The sequence below is a fragment of the Phyllobates terribilis genome, unplaced genomic scaffold, assembly GCF_046119375.1.
Source record: "Phyllobates terribilis strain yellow unplaced genomic scaffold, ASM4611937v1 Scaffold_260__1_contigs__length_2691941, whole genome shotgun sequence".
Lineage (NCBI taxonomy): Eukaryota > Metazoa > Chordata > Amphibia > Anura > Dendrobatidae > Phyllobates > Phyllobates terribilis.
In genome coordinates, this window is record NW_027363020.1 from 2,664,321 (window position 1) to 2,680,000 (window position 15,680).

Below are 15,680 nucleotides of genomic sequence, written 5' to 3' on the forward strand. Positions count from 1 at the left end.
GATTCAGATGAAACCCCTGAGGGATCCATTCTCCTCTATGATGATGCAACAGAGTTCCTCTGTACTCGGTCTGGTCTCTCATCATAGAGAGCAGGATAAATGTGAGCTGAGCCTTACTTAAATCTTTAGGAGGCAAAGTGAACAAATCAACAGAATTGGTTTTATTTTTAACGCCTTCACTGTGGGTCAGCATGATTACAGAGACACCAGGTTTATTACTTTTTTTGTGTTTGGCCACTTTTGCGCCCTAAACCCCCCCCCCCTTTTATTAAAAAAAACACAACAGTTTTTGCATCCCCATATTTTGAGAACTATAATGTTTGTATATTTCTGCTGACAGTCATGTGAGGACTATAGCTTTTTTTTTTTTTTTTATTTCTCCACTGATGAAGCTGTATGGCGTCTTTTTTTTGAGGGAGAAGATGACGACGTTACCAGCTATTTAAATACGTCTTTTTTATTGCATTTTGTTCCACTTTTTTCAATGGTATGATGAAAAAGCATAGTTTGCCATTTTATGGTGTTCACTGAAGGGGTTAAATAGTGAGTTTTATAGTTCGGGTCGTTTTGGATGTGGTAATACAAAATGAGCACTTTTTCGTTTCTCTTTACAGACATATACATATTTATTGAATTATTTTTAATTTTTTGTTCTTATTTAAAAATATTTTTTAAATTTTTTAGTTTTTTTACTTTACTTCATTCCTTTATGGGATTTTACCTTTTATTACTCTGATCACTGGGATAATGCATTACACCTGTCAGTGTTACACAAACAAAAGACTTTTAGGCCATCCTTCTTGCATGGTCTAACAGGCCACTGTAGCTGGCAGACGGAGGTCATTATTTGACCTCAGATTGCCATGACTGCCATCAGGAGCCCGTGTTTGTGTCGCAGGGGTGCTGATTGGGTGGGAGAGGGCTTCTAAAAGCTGCGATAGCGAGAACGAGACAGACAGAGTAAAGAAACTTTCTACAGTCATGGTTATGCTGGCTTTATGGCCTCTTACTTGTTCAGAATCTGTGAAGGCAAGCTTCAGCAAATCTTCCACAAGCCCCATTTCTTGACATGTTTCATACATATGTTTCAGCAGCTCTTCAACATTCAATCGGCTGGAGTGGAGCTTTTGCAGATTCCAGGCCTCAAAAATGTGCCTACAAATTGTGATAGGTCATTAAATATACAGCCAGTGGATACCATAAACCTATCGCTGTGCCCCAATTCATCATGATTCTTTAATTGTCTAAAGACAACTAGAAATTAACATGTGACAAAGGCAACAAAACTTACCTGTTTTCTAAAAATACAGTCATGTGACGTTTGACCTCTGCACTGTTGAATATTGGAGGCTTCATAGCTAGAATATAGCGTAGGGCCAGTCTGTGGTCTCCATGGCACATTAAGGTCTCTATAATCAGATTGTGCTGCCATGGCATTACCTTACTTGTGGCAGGATGGAGCAGACAGTCCACTGAATTCTAGAAGTGGAAAAAAGATCTGTTATTCTTTCTTAAAGGGAACCTATCACCTCCAAAAAACATATTTCTCTGCAAAATGAGTGGTAATAATGGCCCTCTGCAGACTGACTGGCTGCTCTGCAGAGCGTCAACTGCAGGGACAGTGATTCCAGTCACGCTCACTGTATGGACTAGCAGCTCCCTGCACCATCCTATGGAAGAGGGAAAAGGAAAAAAAGCTAGAATAAAACTTAACCCTTTCAGGACATGGTGATTTTTTTATTTTTGCAGTCATTTTTTTTACATTTCGCCATCAAAAAATGTATGAGGGCTTATTTTTTACAGGACAAATTTTAATTTTGAATAGTGCCAATCATTTTACCACACAATATACTGAATAATGGTAAAACAAGCTTCAAGTGGGTTCAAATGGAGGAAAAAAAATGCATCCCAATCCTCCATTATTGGATTTTATTTTTTTTTAGGGTGTTCATTTGGCGGTTGACGGCAGTCCGATTACAGTGATACCAAACATGCAGCAATTTCTCTATATTTAACTAGAGACTTTGAGAACATGTTTCATGTGTAACTGGACACAATGGTTGCAGTGAGGAATAAATATGGTTTTTTTCTCATTTTGGCTCTGTTGCGATGATATTAGCAATGTATTTTGCACCTAACAAGTTAACAATTGTTAAGTGCAAGGGGGTGTTCTTGTTTCCACAGGGGGTTGTGCACTTTTCCTCCAATCATAAGCAGGCAGCAACAAAGCATATAAAGAACACCCCCCACCATAGCTTAGAGCAGGTTTCTCAGTGTGCGATGTACCTCTTCTAGCCTAACCTCCTGCATGAGTGGCAGTGTGCAGGGAGGGGCAGTACAGCGGAGTTTAAAGGGAATCTGCCACCCCCTGGGAGATAGCAGACCTCTAATATGGCCATACAGGGGATAGAAAACGTGCTTTTATAAAAACACATATCTCTGCAATCAGACCTCTACTATGGGCCATACAGGTAGTATAGAGTTACTTTTCTATAACCTGCATGCCCATAGTAGAGGTCTGATATCACCGGGGGGGTGACAGATTCCCATCAGACCTCTACTATGGGCCATACAGGTAGTATGGAGTTACTTTTCTATAACCTGCATGCCCATAGTAGAGGTCTGATATCACCGGGGGGGTGACAGATTCCCATCAGACCTCTACTATGGGCCATACAGGTAGTATAGAGTTACTTTTCTATACCCTGCATGCCCATAGTAGAGGTCTGATATCACCGGGGGGGTGACAGATTCCCATCAGACCTCTACTATGGGCCATACAGGTAGTATAGAGTTACTTTTCTATAACCTGCATGCCCATAGTAGAGGTCTGATATCACCGGGGGGGTGACAGATTCCCATCAGACCTCTACTATGGGCCATACAGGTAGTATAGAGTTACTTTTCTATAACCTGCATGCCCATAGTAGAGGTCTGATATCACCGGGGGGGGGGGGGTGACAGGTTCCCATCAGACCTCTACTATGGGCCATACAGGTAGTATAGAGTTACTTTTCTATCACCTGCATGCCCATAGTAGAGGTCTGATATCACCGGGGGGGACAGATTCCCATCAGACCTCTACTATGGGCCATACAGGTAGTATAGAGTTACTTTTCTATCACCTGCATGCCCATAGTAGAGGTCTGATATCACCGGGGGGGGGTGACCGGTTCCCTTTAAATGTGTCCCATAAACCCTTCTGTCAGCTCATTTCTAATCACTGATCGCACTGCAGACATAAACGGGATTACATCCTACTCACTGACAAACCTGCTCTACGCTATGGTGGGGCGTGTTTGCTATGTTGCTGCCGGCTTATGGATTGGTCAGCATCATACAGGTGTAAGAACCATACGTCACCAGTGACATCTCTGTGATAACTCATTACGGGTAAAATTTAAAAAAAAAAAAAAAAAAAAGAGGAAAAAAACACAAAACAAACATTTTATACTGCTCTGCAACCATTATTATATCCAGTTGAACATGGAAAATTTGGTGACCGGTCCTCTAAGTGGTCTTAGAAAGCAAAACATTATTTTGTGTTGCCATTTTCCTAGACTCTTGTGTGCTATCCTGACATTTTTATTGAAACCAATTTTGTGTACATATAATGCACGGTTTGCTTATTAATTACTTTTTTCCAGGTTGGTGAGGTGACCCAAAAAAATGAAATTCTAGCTTTTTTTTTTTATGGAGTTCACTAATGGGTTAATTCGTTACGTATTTTAATGGACTGTACTTTTATGAATGCAGCAACAACAAATGTTTTTGTTCCTTTATTTTTAAACTGAGGAAAAGGGGGCGATTTTAATTTATTCAACTTTTAAAAACTTTTTATTCACATTTTTGTGAAACCGGTGATCGTTTATAGCACATACAGTAATGCAGTATATACAGTGGGGAAAAAGTATTTAGTCACCAATTGTGCAAGTTCTCCCACTTAATAAGATGAGAGGCCTGTAACTGACATCATAGGTCGACCTCAACTACGAGAGACAAAATGAGAAAACAAATCCTGAAAATCACATTGTCTGATTTGGAAAGATTTTTTTTTTTCACATTTTGGTGGAAAATAAGTATTTGTCAATTACAAACAAGCAAGATTTCTGGCTCTCACAGACCTGTAACTTCTTCTTTAAGAGGCTCCTCTGTCCTCCACTCATTACCTGTAGTACTGGCTCCTGTTTGAACTTGCTATCATTATAAAAGACACCTGTCCATAACCTCAAACAGTCACACTCCAAACTTCACTACGGTGAAGACGAAAGAGCTGGCGAAGGACACCAGAAACAAAATTGTAGCCCTGCACTAGGCTGGGAAGACTGAATCTGCAATAGGCAAGCAGCTTGGTGTGAAGAAATCAACTGTGGGAGCAATAATCAGAAAATGGAACACATACAAAGACCACGGATATTCTCCCTCCATCTGGGGCTCCACACAAGATCTCACCCCGTGGGGTTAAAATGATCTCCAGAATGGTGAGCAAAAATCCCAGAACCACACGGGGGGACCTAGTGAATGACCTGCAGATAGCTGGGACCAACTTTACAGGCTACCATCAGTAACACACTACGCCACCAGGGACTCAGATCCTGAAGTGCCAGACGTGTCCCCCTGCATAAGCCATTACATGTCCGGGCCCGTCTGAAGTTTGCTAGAGAGCATTTGGATGATCCAGAAGAGTATTGGGAGAATGTCATATGGTCATCTGAAACCAAAGTAGAACTGTTTGGTAGAAGCACAACTCAGCGTGTTTGGAGGAGAAAGAATGTGGAGTTGCATCCAAAGAACACCATACCTACTGTGAAGCATGGGGGTTGCAACGTCATGCTTTGGGGCTGTTTCTCTGCCAAGGGACCAGGGCGACTGATCCGTGTACAAGAAAGAATGAATGGGGCCAAGTATCATGAGATTTTGAGTGAAAACCTCCTTCCATCAGCAAGGGCATTGAAGATGAAACGTGGCTGGGTCTTTCAGCATGACCATGATACTAAGCACACCGCCAGGGCAAAGAAGAAGTTTCTTCGTAAGAAGCATTTTTAAAGGTCCTGGAGTGGCCTAGCCAGTCTCCAGATCTAAACTCTATAGAAAATCTTTGGAGGGAGTTGAAAGTCCGTGTTGCCCAGTGACAGCCCCAAAACATCACTGCTCTAGAGGAGATCTGCATGGAGGAAAGGGCCAACATACCAGCAACAGTGTGTGCCAACCTTGTGAAGACTTACAGAAAACGTTTGACCTCTGTCATTGCCAACAAAGGATATATAACAAAGTATTGAGATGAACTTTTGTTATTGACCAAATATTTATTTTCCACCAAAATTTAAAAAAAAAATCTTTCCAAATCAGACAATGTGATTTTCAGGATTTGCTTTCTCATTTTGTCTCTCATAGTTGAGGTCTACCTATGATGACAATTACAGGCCTCTCGCATCTTTTTAAGTGGGAGAACTTGCACAATTGGTGGCTGACTAAATACTTTTTTTCCCCACTGTAGTTGAGATCGTGGTATTAAGAGGACAATGACAGAATCTTCAGCATACCACCGGCTGTCATAGTAACTAATCGGTCCCCACCAGATTGGCAGCAGTGTTTAAATTGGTAACCATCGCAACGGAAACTTCTCTCCGGCAGCGGCTGTTAGAGACTGATGTCAGCTATGTCTTACAGCCAGCATTAGCCAAGTGTGGAAGACGCTCAGCTCCTAAGTCCCCTCCACACATGCGGACCCCTTCCTAGGATGTGAATTCATGTCCTAATTCTGGAAAATTAACTTTTTTTCATCCCTTTCTCCAGTAAGCTTTCCAGACATGATTCCATAGCCACTTACCTGCAGATTACCACTATATATGCAGATAAATAGCATATTTTTTTGGAGGTGACAGGTTACCTTAAAGATGTGCAGAAGCCGGCAGCTCAGAGAAATGAGTAATAAAATCCTTAAAAGCAGTTGTCTGGGACTTTGCTAGTGACGGATTATCGTTACGATAGGTCATCAATATCTGAATGCTGGGGGTGTGACATTTAACTCCCCCCCCACCAATCAGATGCTTTAAGTGTCAGCTGTGGAGCTGCACAGCGCCATCAACTATAAAGTGGCCACAACCTGGTACTACACATTTGCCGCCTGTACAGTACACGGAAGAGACTACTGTGCAGTTGTCGGACTGTGTAATTCCGCTTCACAACTGAGTACGTCTGGCTGCCACTGGCAACTGGAAGAGCTGATAAGTGGGGGTGTGGAGAGTCTCACCCCCAATGATTGGAAACTGGTGACCTATCCTAAAGATTGTGAATCAATATTAAAGTCCCAAACCCTTTAACATACATAACATCAATTATAGACTATATATACATAGACACACACTGTATATTCAATTGCCGCAGCGCCTTGAGCAATGACGATGCTGTAGTTCCCAGCGGGTGACAGGTTGATGTGGACACAAGACAAGAATCGCAGACGTCTGCTCTGACAAAATAGTAAAGGCTGCAGTCAATACGCTGCGGATTTGCTGCGGCAGTCATGTGAAACAACAATGTCACCTGCCAGGAATAGCAGCGCCTATCTCGCTTGACTGCCAACCGTTGCGGAAGACTAATATACATTACTTTTCATTTCTAGGGGGAATGGAGTTAAGGGTTTGTCGGTAGTGGACAACCCCTGTAAATGAAGTGTGTATCTGAAGTAAAATGGTATGGATTGTGTGGAAGGACAAAACTCTAAATTCTCCGTTTTCTATTAGAGCCAGATCAGCCACATATCAGCATTTCTGAAGGGGTTTCTTCTTTATAAAGCAAAGTGAAAAGGTATTTTTACTGAACCGGTTGAGTTCAGTAGAATTACCAGGATGATATTACCAGCCCAGATATCTACACAACCTTAAGGGTACTATAATAATTAAAAATACAAGTAAACAGTAAAAACAATACCTGATAATCATTGTGATCCAGAAGCCAAAAGCCTTGAGTAAGTTTTATTAGACCACAAGGGATGGAAAAAGCTGCGGGAAATGATTCTATGGAAGAATCCGGCTTATCTGAGAACGAGTACATGACATCCAACAAAAAATAGACCATCTGGTATACAAGTGGTTAAGGTTATTTGCAATACATAGTCTTGTAAATAATTATAAATGTTTTGCACAAAACTATATGTTTTGGTTTAGACAAGAGAACTCTAGCTTAATTTGTGAAAGAAATTGGTGAACTTTTGGCCCACAGTGTTGCACTTTAAGCCAGGCCTTTTCCACTAAACCATACGCCTTTGTCTGGCATAAATCACAAATATGGTGGAAATCATGAGACCTTTTTGTTTTAGGTCATCTGGTAAACGGAAAAAGGATACAATTGTGTGTTTGTTTATTTCATCTGTATCTTCTAGTAGATACACGTCTAGAAGTGCCTGCAACACACAGTGTTAAAGATCAGTTAGCAAGAACGAAAAAAGTTAAAAAGGGGTATTCCCATCTCAAAGATCAAGCAGTAGTTATAATATTAGCAAATACCTCCAATTAAAAATTAAGTATAGTTCTTCAGATTCACTATGTCGCTTACCTCATGTGCATCCATGGATAATACCACTAGCAACTAACTCACTATATGATTTATCATAACCATAGATACCCAAGTTACTGGAATGACAACTGACAACGTGCAGGGATGGTCAGCTGTAAGAGACAGCAGCCATCGTGATTCAGCGCAGTGACAGGACCTCGCAGCGGCGTACATGAACAGCAGTTTGCGGGAATGCACTACCCTAAGTGCCGTACATATATGGCAGATGTTGTGAAGGGGTAAATAATACCATATCGTATATCATTCTTCTTCCGAGTTAAGTTGTATGACTATCATATTTTCTGTGCATGATTATAGGGGCAGCCATCCGATATGATGCTCCATTTCTAATCGGGGATAAATGTTCCTCTTTGGGAATGAAAGTTCCACGTTGGTGTGGGTCCCAACACCCAGACACCAACCGATTAGCAAGTCATCACCCATACTGCAAATAAGTGATAAAGGGGCTGTCCGGTTAAAACTAGTTGAGAGAGATGCTTTAGGGAGATAAAAAGTAGCATAGGACTATTATGAAGAAATTGAACATTTGTAAGTTTCAGCTTTACTTTTTTTTTAAATTTTTCATACTACTATATTGAAAGAATAAGAAAAAAAATCAAAAAAGATGTTCAACATACCATATAAAGTACTGAAAAATGGGAAGACAACAGCAATGTGACCCAGTATATTCAATGAGAAAGGGATTTTACAGTAAGAAAAATGCAATTTTCACAATTCTATAATTGCGAGTTACAGGACCGTGAGCATCCCAGAGAACGCCCAATGGTTGGGGAAAAACAACAAATAACAAACCGCATACCAGACTGCAGCATCATATATCACAAGTTGGCAGAAGCCATAGTGTAAATCTTGTAAAATTTTACAAAAAGTGTGGACAGAGGCCAGATAGCAGCCAACCAGACTGCCCAGGAGGCTCCGACCAACCTTGTGGAATCAGCAGTAATCTTGAACAGTGGAGATTTACCCTTGGTCTTGTTAGCTTGCATAATAGCGAAACTGATCAATATGGGAATGGTTGTCTTGGAGGTTGACCAGCCTAGTGTGACCCATCAGGGATCACAAAAAGAGAATTGGATCTCTGGAAGATTTCCATAAGAAAGATAGGCCCTAATGGCTCTGACCATATCTAGACAGAGGGAAAACACTCACAGGGACCAGCAGGAGGATAGGCACAAGGAGGGGAGAACAATGTTATCATTAATGGGGAATGACTTGATCAACTTTTGGAAAACAATGTAGCACAGAGAACAAGAACAGCTTGTCCTGATAGGGAACAAAATAAGAGAGCCCCGCAGGAAAGGGAAGTGTGCTCAGGCACGCTATCAATGGAGGTTATTGCCACAAGAAATCACACCTTTTGTAAATACGAGACACGCCACAGAAGCATGACATCAACTTGCTGCCACTTTTTAGAGTCCTGAACTTTTATCTGAGGGATACTGAATGAGAGAAGAGCAAGGTAGTGGCTCTAGACACTAGCTACCTGGGCTTCAACAGAGGGAGGTATAGAAAATTTGACAACTAATTACTCTGCAAGGAGAAAATTACCTCAAACCTCCTAGAGGAAGGCACGAGTTAGTCCGTACTGCCATTCTTTGGTAAGAGCATCACCAAGTCTTCATGGTTGGAAAAGAGAATGGTTGCCGGACTTGACGGAAGGAAACTACTTTTTGGGAAGGAGAGGAGGACACTACTTACTTGACTTCGAGGGTGGCCCTCATTGCCCAGCAAAGGTCATGCAATGCAGAGGCTAGCTTAGTATTCTGCTCAGACTCAGAATCACTCAGAGGTAACCCCTGGAGAATCAGACTGGGCAGGGGCAGACGCAATCTCATCCGCGGTGGCACTGTCCGAGGAATGCCAGAGGATGTGTGGGAAGAAATCCTATGTCTTGTGAAAGCATCTGTGCATAGGGAAGTATGCGCCTCAATTTCTATGTGAGACAGGGCAGAATTACTCGACTTAGGAAAGAAAACATTGACACGCAAGTTGGGCTAGCAAGCGATCTAGAGAAATCAACTGTGGACTGGGAGAGGGTGGCCAGGTTACTTTGAGCCAAAGTCAAAGATCTGGCACATGCTGCTCAGTTCTTTAGGGGAATCTAAGGGGTTGTGAGTAGGCGAAGCGTTAAGGCAGCCTCACTGACCACATGATAAACATTTGTCACAGAGCAAACAAACAAAATAGGTGACCAGTGCAACAGGGGGAAAGCTTCCTAAAATAAGTTCTCCCTTGGAAAAGGACATGGCACATAGAAAAAAATTAAATAGGACCAGGACGACGCCTAAAAGTACCAGGGAGAGGTTCAAGAGCCGTAAAATCACAGAACTGCGTCCCAAAATTATGTTGGCAGCAGAAAGGTGGCTGGAGCTGTAGAAAGGAGGTGTAGACGAACAGGAAGATCAGATGGAGGCAAAGGAGAAGCCCAGGACTGAAAGCCAGTAAAAAAAAAAAGTGACCATCCCACAAACAGCGTGAAAAGTGCCCATTGACAACAAAAAGTCAAGCCTCAGATTATCCCGAGCAGGGAGAGCGAGATAAAATAGTTTTATGATATAGCACTACAAATTAGATTTTGAAAATTAGGAAATAAAAAGGAGACAATCCCCAAACAAACCCAGGAGGAAGCCCCTAAGGCAGAGGTTTGGAGGAGCAATTCAGTAGGCAACAGTGCGATTTGGGGGAGGGTGGGTTATAATACTCATCCTTCCAATTTTTTTTGGAAGTCCACAGGCTAAACCCTTCAGGAACCTCTACGGATTAGGGGCTCAATAGCACTCCACTGCAGCATCAGCCTTGGTGGATCGATGACCGGCGGAGATGGATGAGGAATAAAAGTTATTTCATTGAGTTGCTGGACAACCTTCTGTTGCCCGCTAAGCATTAGGAACTTTACATCAACTTCAGAGGCAGACATTTGAAATAGTAGCGATATATCCAATAACTTTTGTTAAAGCTACCGGATAAAGTATAAAGGTCTAAAACTGCAATGGAAAAAAGGAGGGAAAAATGTTCCAGCTTCTAACATCCAAGAATTTATTGAAGTAATCGATAAAAAGATGGTATGAAAATGTTTTCAAACGCTTAAAGAGGACCACACACCAGAACCTTTACTGATCATAATGAAGAGTCCACAGCAGAAACAGATCAGATACTTTCCATGCTGTTTTACACTGAACATGCATTTCAATGAGGTTCAGTTGTAAGTTCCACTTCAGCACCCAATTAGCATTAACACTTTGGAAGAGAAAGAACTTGGCCTGTGATGTATAGTTAAATGGGTTTGAAGTGATTGGAACAGTACTAAACAGTTATGGCATAAACATAAGATTGCCTTATTGGTTTTTCTTACATGCAAGGTAGCAGGTGGATATTTGCCTGAGCCACCGTCTCTCTTCCATAAATGCTCAACTCTTTCTCCAAGCCAAGAAATCAGGTTATCGATCATCAAGGTAGAATTCCATTTACCTCTGTAACATAGGAAACATAAAAAGTGTTACCTTTATACCCCTAAAAGCAATAAAAAAAATGTTGCGCAATATTATTAATCAGTTTGTATAACTCCTTAAAGGCAAGGGTCACGTTTGGCCTTCAGAACAATTTTTTAATTTTGTAATCTCTGCCTTCCGAAAATGTCTGAGAAGTTTTATTCATCTGTTATCATGGCCATATACATTTACAAATTTAAAATGTTTTCTTATATTTAATTAAATGTTACTTTTTTTCTCCCCCTTAACAGTCTCAGATTTGGATGTTGTCAATAAGTATTCAGCCCAGGGTCATTTATATACGGTCAGACCTGGACACTCCAGCGCTTCTAGAACCTTGTAATTGTGGCTTTCCAGCAGCACAAAGTAACATGTAGGTCGGACAGCAATTAACAGCCTCTGATCTATACAGAAGAACCTAATCCAATCCGGTCCCAATGATGGCATTTACACCAAAAGCTCTCTGCTCCAACTAAAACGTGTGCACTTTCATGCGGCAGAAATGGGGTGATGGAGAAGGATGAATGTGTTACCTAGCATGCAATTTTTGGGGAATAAATCCAATAAAAGGAGCAAGACTCTTTCCTTTAGATTTTTCAATTTTGTGTCAAGGGAAAAAAAAAAAAAAACCACCATCAGCAAAGGGCTTATTCAGACGTCTAAGCACAGACGCTAATGCACAGACTGGCTGCGGGTCTCCAGACCCAAGCGTGACAGCTTCATGTATTTCTATGAGCCGGTCACTCTCGAGTCTGGAGAGCAGTGGCCAGAATGTGCATTGCAGCTCCATCTCAGACAGTTTTTATGGACGTCTGAATGAGCTCCAATAGGGATTTCTGACAAACTGACTAGAAAAAGTGGTAGGGAACTGAAGTCCGTATTACAGAAAACAGAGCAACATTTTCACTACCTAGACAAATGCTCCAACTTTTTCCGACGCTCAGCATAGTAGTGCTGAACCAGTTGATAATTGTAGTATGGCCTGGTCAACTGCACGGCTCCATCTGACAGAATGAACAAGGAAAAAAAAGGGAGAATAAACACAAGTATATAGCAAAATGAAAAACAAACAGTACATTCATTTTGTTTTGGTCAAGAAAATCGTGACAATTGCAGCAAAACATTTATTAGTTAAGGGGGTTGTTCGGTCACAACAAATTTGATGACCTATCCAACAAGGCCATTGGCTAATTTAAAAAAAAAGTTCTTGCTCTAGATCAAAAGTGCATAATCTGTGGCCCAGGATACCCTTCAGTGTGCCCTCAACCATGTGCTTGGTCATATGTATTTTATATGTCATGGAGAAGACCAGCGAGGCATAGCACTGAAAGGGAAGGTAATTATGGTGTGCTGTGGGGTCATTTCTGGGGGAGCCGTATTGTGGCAGAATGTGCGAATCCTGATTCCTGTAGCACAGAAAGGAGAAGATCAGATGAAGAAATGTCACATGCGTGAATGGCCCTTATATGCATTGTAGATGATGGGAGAAGGGAAACACTAAACTGTTTCAGTGTCCTACACACAGTACAGACAAAAAGTTTGGACACACCTTCTCATTGAAAGATTTTTCTGTATTTTCATGACTATGAAAATTGTCCATTCACACTGAAGGCATCAACAGGACAATGACCCCAAACACACCTCCAGGCTGTGTAAGGGCTATTTGACCAAGAGAGAGAGTGATGGGGTGCTACGCCAGATGACCTGGCCTCCACATTCACCAGACCTGAACCCAATCGAGATGGTTTGGGGTGAGCTAGACCGCAGAGTGAAGGCAAAAGGGCCAACAAGTGCTAAGCATCTCTGGGAACTCCTTCAAGATTGTTGGAAGACCATTTCCGGTGACTACCTCTTGTAGCTCATCAAGAGAATGCCAAGAGTGTGCAAAGCAGTCATCAAAGCAAAAGGTGGCTACTTTGAAGAACCTATAATATAAGTCATATTTTCAGTTGTTTCACACTTTTTTGTTAAGTATATAATTCCACATGTGTTAATTCATAGTTTTGATGCCTTCAGTGTGAATGTACAATTTTCATAGTCCTGAAAATACAGAAAAATCTTTAAATGAGAAGGTGTGTCCAAACTTTTGGTCTGTACTGTATACTACAATGTATAGAGCTGAATGCATGGTCTCTTACTTTCTGGTCAGCAAACCAATTAGAATGGTACCTCTATTTTCCTCACGAGTGGGAGCTCTATAAATTGAACCAGCAACTAGTTGTTATTTATGGCACATACTTTCAATATAAAGTAAATGTCTCAGAAGGTAAGTCTTTAGTACTATTGCAGGCCATGGAGTTGGTTCGATCAGACCATGTTGTTCTCGGACCCAAAAAGGCTGTGCATTGGAGATGTTTTCTGCCCTGAAGGTTTATGCCGGGGTCCCACTAGCTTATGGCATCAGAAATGCTAATGAGTGTGGGCTCCTGCTCTGCTGGGAGCGTTAGCTGAGTGTCAGTGCCCGGATTCTCTCGCATGAGGGGATCGCAGCACAGCTGGAGAGGGGACGGAGAAAGTAATTTCTCCATCTCCTGTTGCCGGCGGGAATCGCACTGCACTCGGGTGATATCCAAGTGCAGTGTGATGTTTCACACGCACCCATAGACTTATATGGGCGCGTACAATCCAATTCTCGGGTACAATCGTTTTCGCATGAGAAAATAATCGCAGATGTGAGCTACACCATAGGGTAACATTGGGGTGAGTGCAATCTGATTTTTTTATTGGATTGAACAGCAAGTGGGAGCAAGCCCTTACCTGGGTTATCTGGCAGAAGACCACAACGACAAAACCAAAGGACTACAGAGGCATAGTGACTTAAGAGCTTGGTCACTGAAAGCTTATTGGTTAAGTTAACTAATCCTAATGAAGGAAAATAGGAAATGTTTAAGTCAAATAATGTAGGAAATACGTTAAAATATTTTGCTGTATTTGATACACATTACTTATTTGATGATACTGCCTAGGGCAAAAATCCGCTGACAAATGAAAACTGCATTAGACTGGGTAGAAGCCAAGAAGAATAATTGTCAACTTGATTTCCTTAACTTCTGGGTACTAGAAAAACTCAATGAAATGCACCCCATGGTGAGGGAAAGGGTCTATGTAGAAAAAGTTACGTTTTTGTAGGGTTCTTAGCATTTTGTCCTAATCACAAACTAATTCAAATGTTGATACTGATTGAGAAACCTGCTGACATGTAAGAAGTTTGGATCTGAAAGGATGGTGGCAGCTCAGCACTTGTAGCACTTCAGCTGTGACTGCCCGGCCTCTGACTCCACTTGCAAATCCAGCAACAGACACTCACTGCTGAGTGGTCACTGCTCTCAAAACCGAACAAATTCCCATTTGTTTCATCCGTTGATAGTTTTTATAAGTTTTAGATTTCGTAATGATAGGCAAACTTAAAATTCTAGCTTGTTTATATTATTATAATTAGAGTTGTTATGAAAAAACAAAGAAAAACAAAACACAGATGCGTTAGGTAGACCTTTCTGTACCTTGTTTTGTAAGCTCTTTGGCCTCTTTCCTAAAACAGTTCAAGACAATTGTAAGGTTACTGAGGCGGAGCTGACAGTGGTGTAGAGACTGGAGTGTCTGAGAATCAATGAAATGGCATGAACCATCAAAAAGCTGTGCACCTGCGGGAGAGAGAACACGTTAGCTGATGATCGGCCTTATGAATGTTTACCATAGAAGGCTTATTCCAGTTCTGCACTACGATCACACACGGGCTTAAGCCCCCGTCTCACATAGCGAGATCGCTAGCGATATCGCTGCTGAGTCACGGTTTTGGTGACTCACCAGCGACCTCACCAGCGATGTCGCTGTGTGTGACACTTTGCAACGATCAGGCCCCTGCTGTGAGGTCGCTGATCGTTGCAAAGTGTCCTGGACCATTTTTTGGTCGTTGGCCTCCCGCTGGCCAGCACACATCGCTGTGTGTGACAAGCAGGAGCAGCGATCAGGCTGGTAACTATGGTAAACATCGGGTTACTAGGGGCACGCGCGCACTTAGTAACCCGCTGTTTACCATGGATACCACTCTGCTACGGTGCGCGGAGGCTCCCGCGCACCGTAGCAGAGTGGTATCCATGGTAAACAGCGGGTTACTAGGGGCACACGCGCACTTAGTAACCCGATGTTTACCATAGTTACCAGCCTGCTCCTGCTTGCAGCAGGCTGGTAACGGGAGCAGGACATCGTGGAACGATTCTTTCCACGATATCGCTGCTCCCCTGATCGCTGGTGAGCCTGCCTGTTTGACAGCTCACCAGCGATGTATTAGCGATGCAGCAACGATCCCTGACAGGTCGTATCGTTATCGGGATCGCTGCTGCATCGCTTAGTGTGACGGGGCCCTTAGTTTGATACAATAGAAATATCACAGCTTTGTCTCCAGACTCTGTCACATGTGCTCAGTGTGAACCTGCTTTCATCTGTGAAGAGCACAGGGCGCCAGTGGCGACTTTGCCAATCCTGGTGTTCTGTGGCAAATGCCAAGCGTCCTGCACGGTGTTGGGCTGTGAGCACAACCCCCATCTGTGGACATCGGGCCCTCATAGCACCCTCATGGAGTCGGTTTCTAACAGTTTGTGCAGACATGCTCATTTGTGG

The 15,680-nt window shown here is 42.3% G+C and overlaps 1 protein-coding gene across 1 annotated transcript in view; it reads right to left on the minus strand.

The window, feature by feature from the left end:
* The window catches only part of LOC141219305 (protein ELYS-like), a 78,757-nt gene that overhangs the window by 53,256 nt on the left and 9,821 nt on the right, over window positions 1-15,680 (minus strand). The window contains exons 7-14 of the mRNA XM_073666076.1: window positions 14,564-14,704; window positions 13,821-13,925; window positions 11,974-12,067; window positions 10,928-11,045; window positions 7,346-7,402; window positions 6,931-7,077; window positions 1,292-1,479; window positions 1,011-1,155 (exon numbers count right to left, since the gene is read on the minus strand). Coding sequence (XP_073522177.1) covers window positions 1,011-1,155; window positions 1,292-1,479; window positions 6,931-7,077; window positions 7,346-7,402; window positions 10,928-11,045; window positions 11,974-12,067; window positions 13,821-13,925; window positions 14,564-14,704 — 995 coding nt within the window. The remainder of the gene's footprint in view (window positions 1-1,010; window positions 1,156-1,291; window positions 1,480-6,930; window positions 7,078-7,345; window positions 7,403-10,927; window positions 11,046-11,973; window positions 12,068-13,820; window positions 13,926-14,563; window positions 14,705-15,680) is intronic.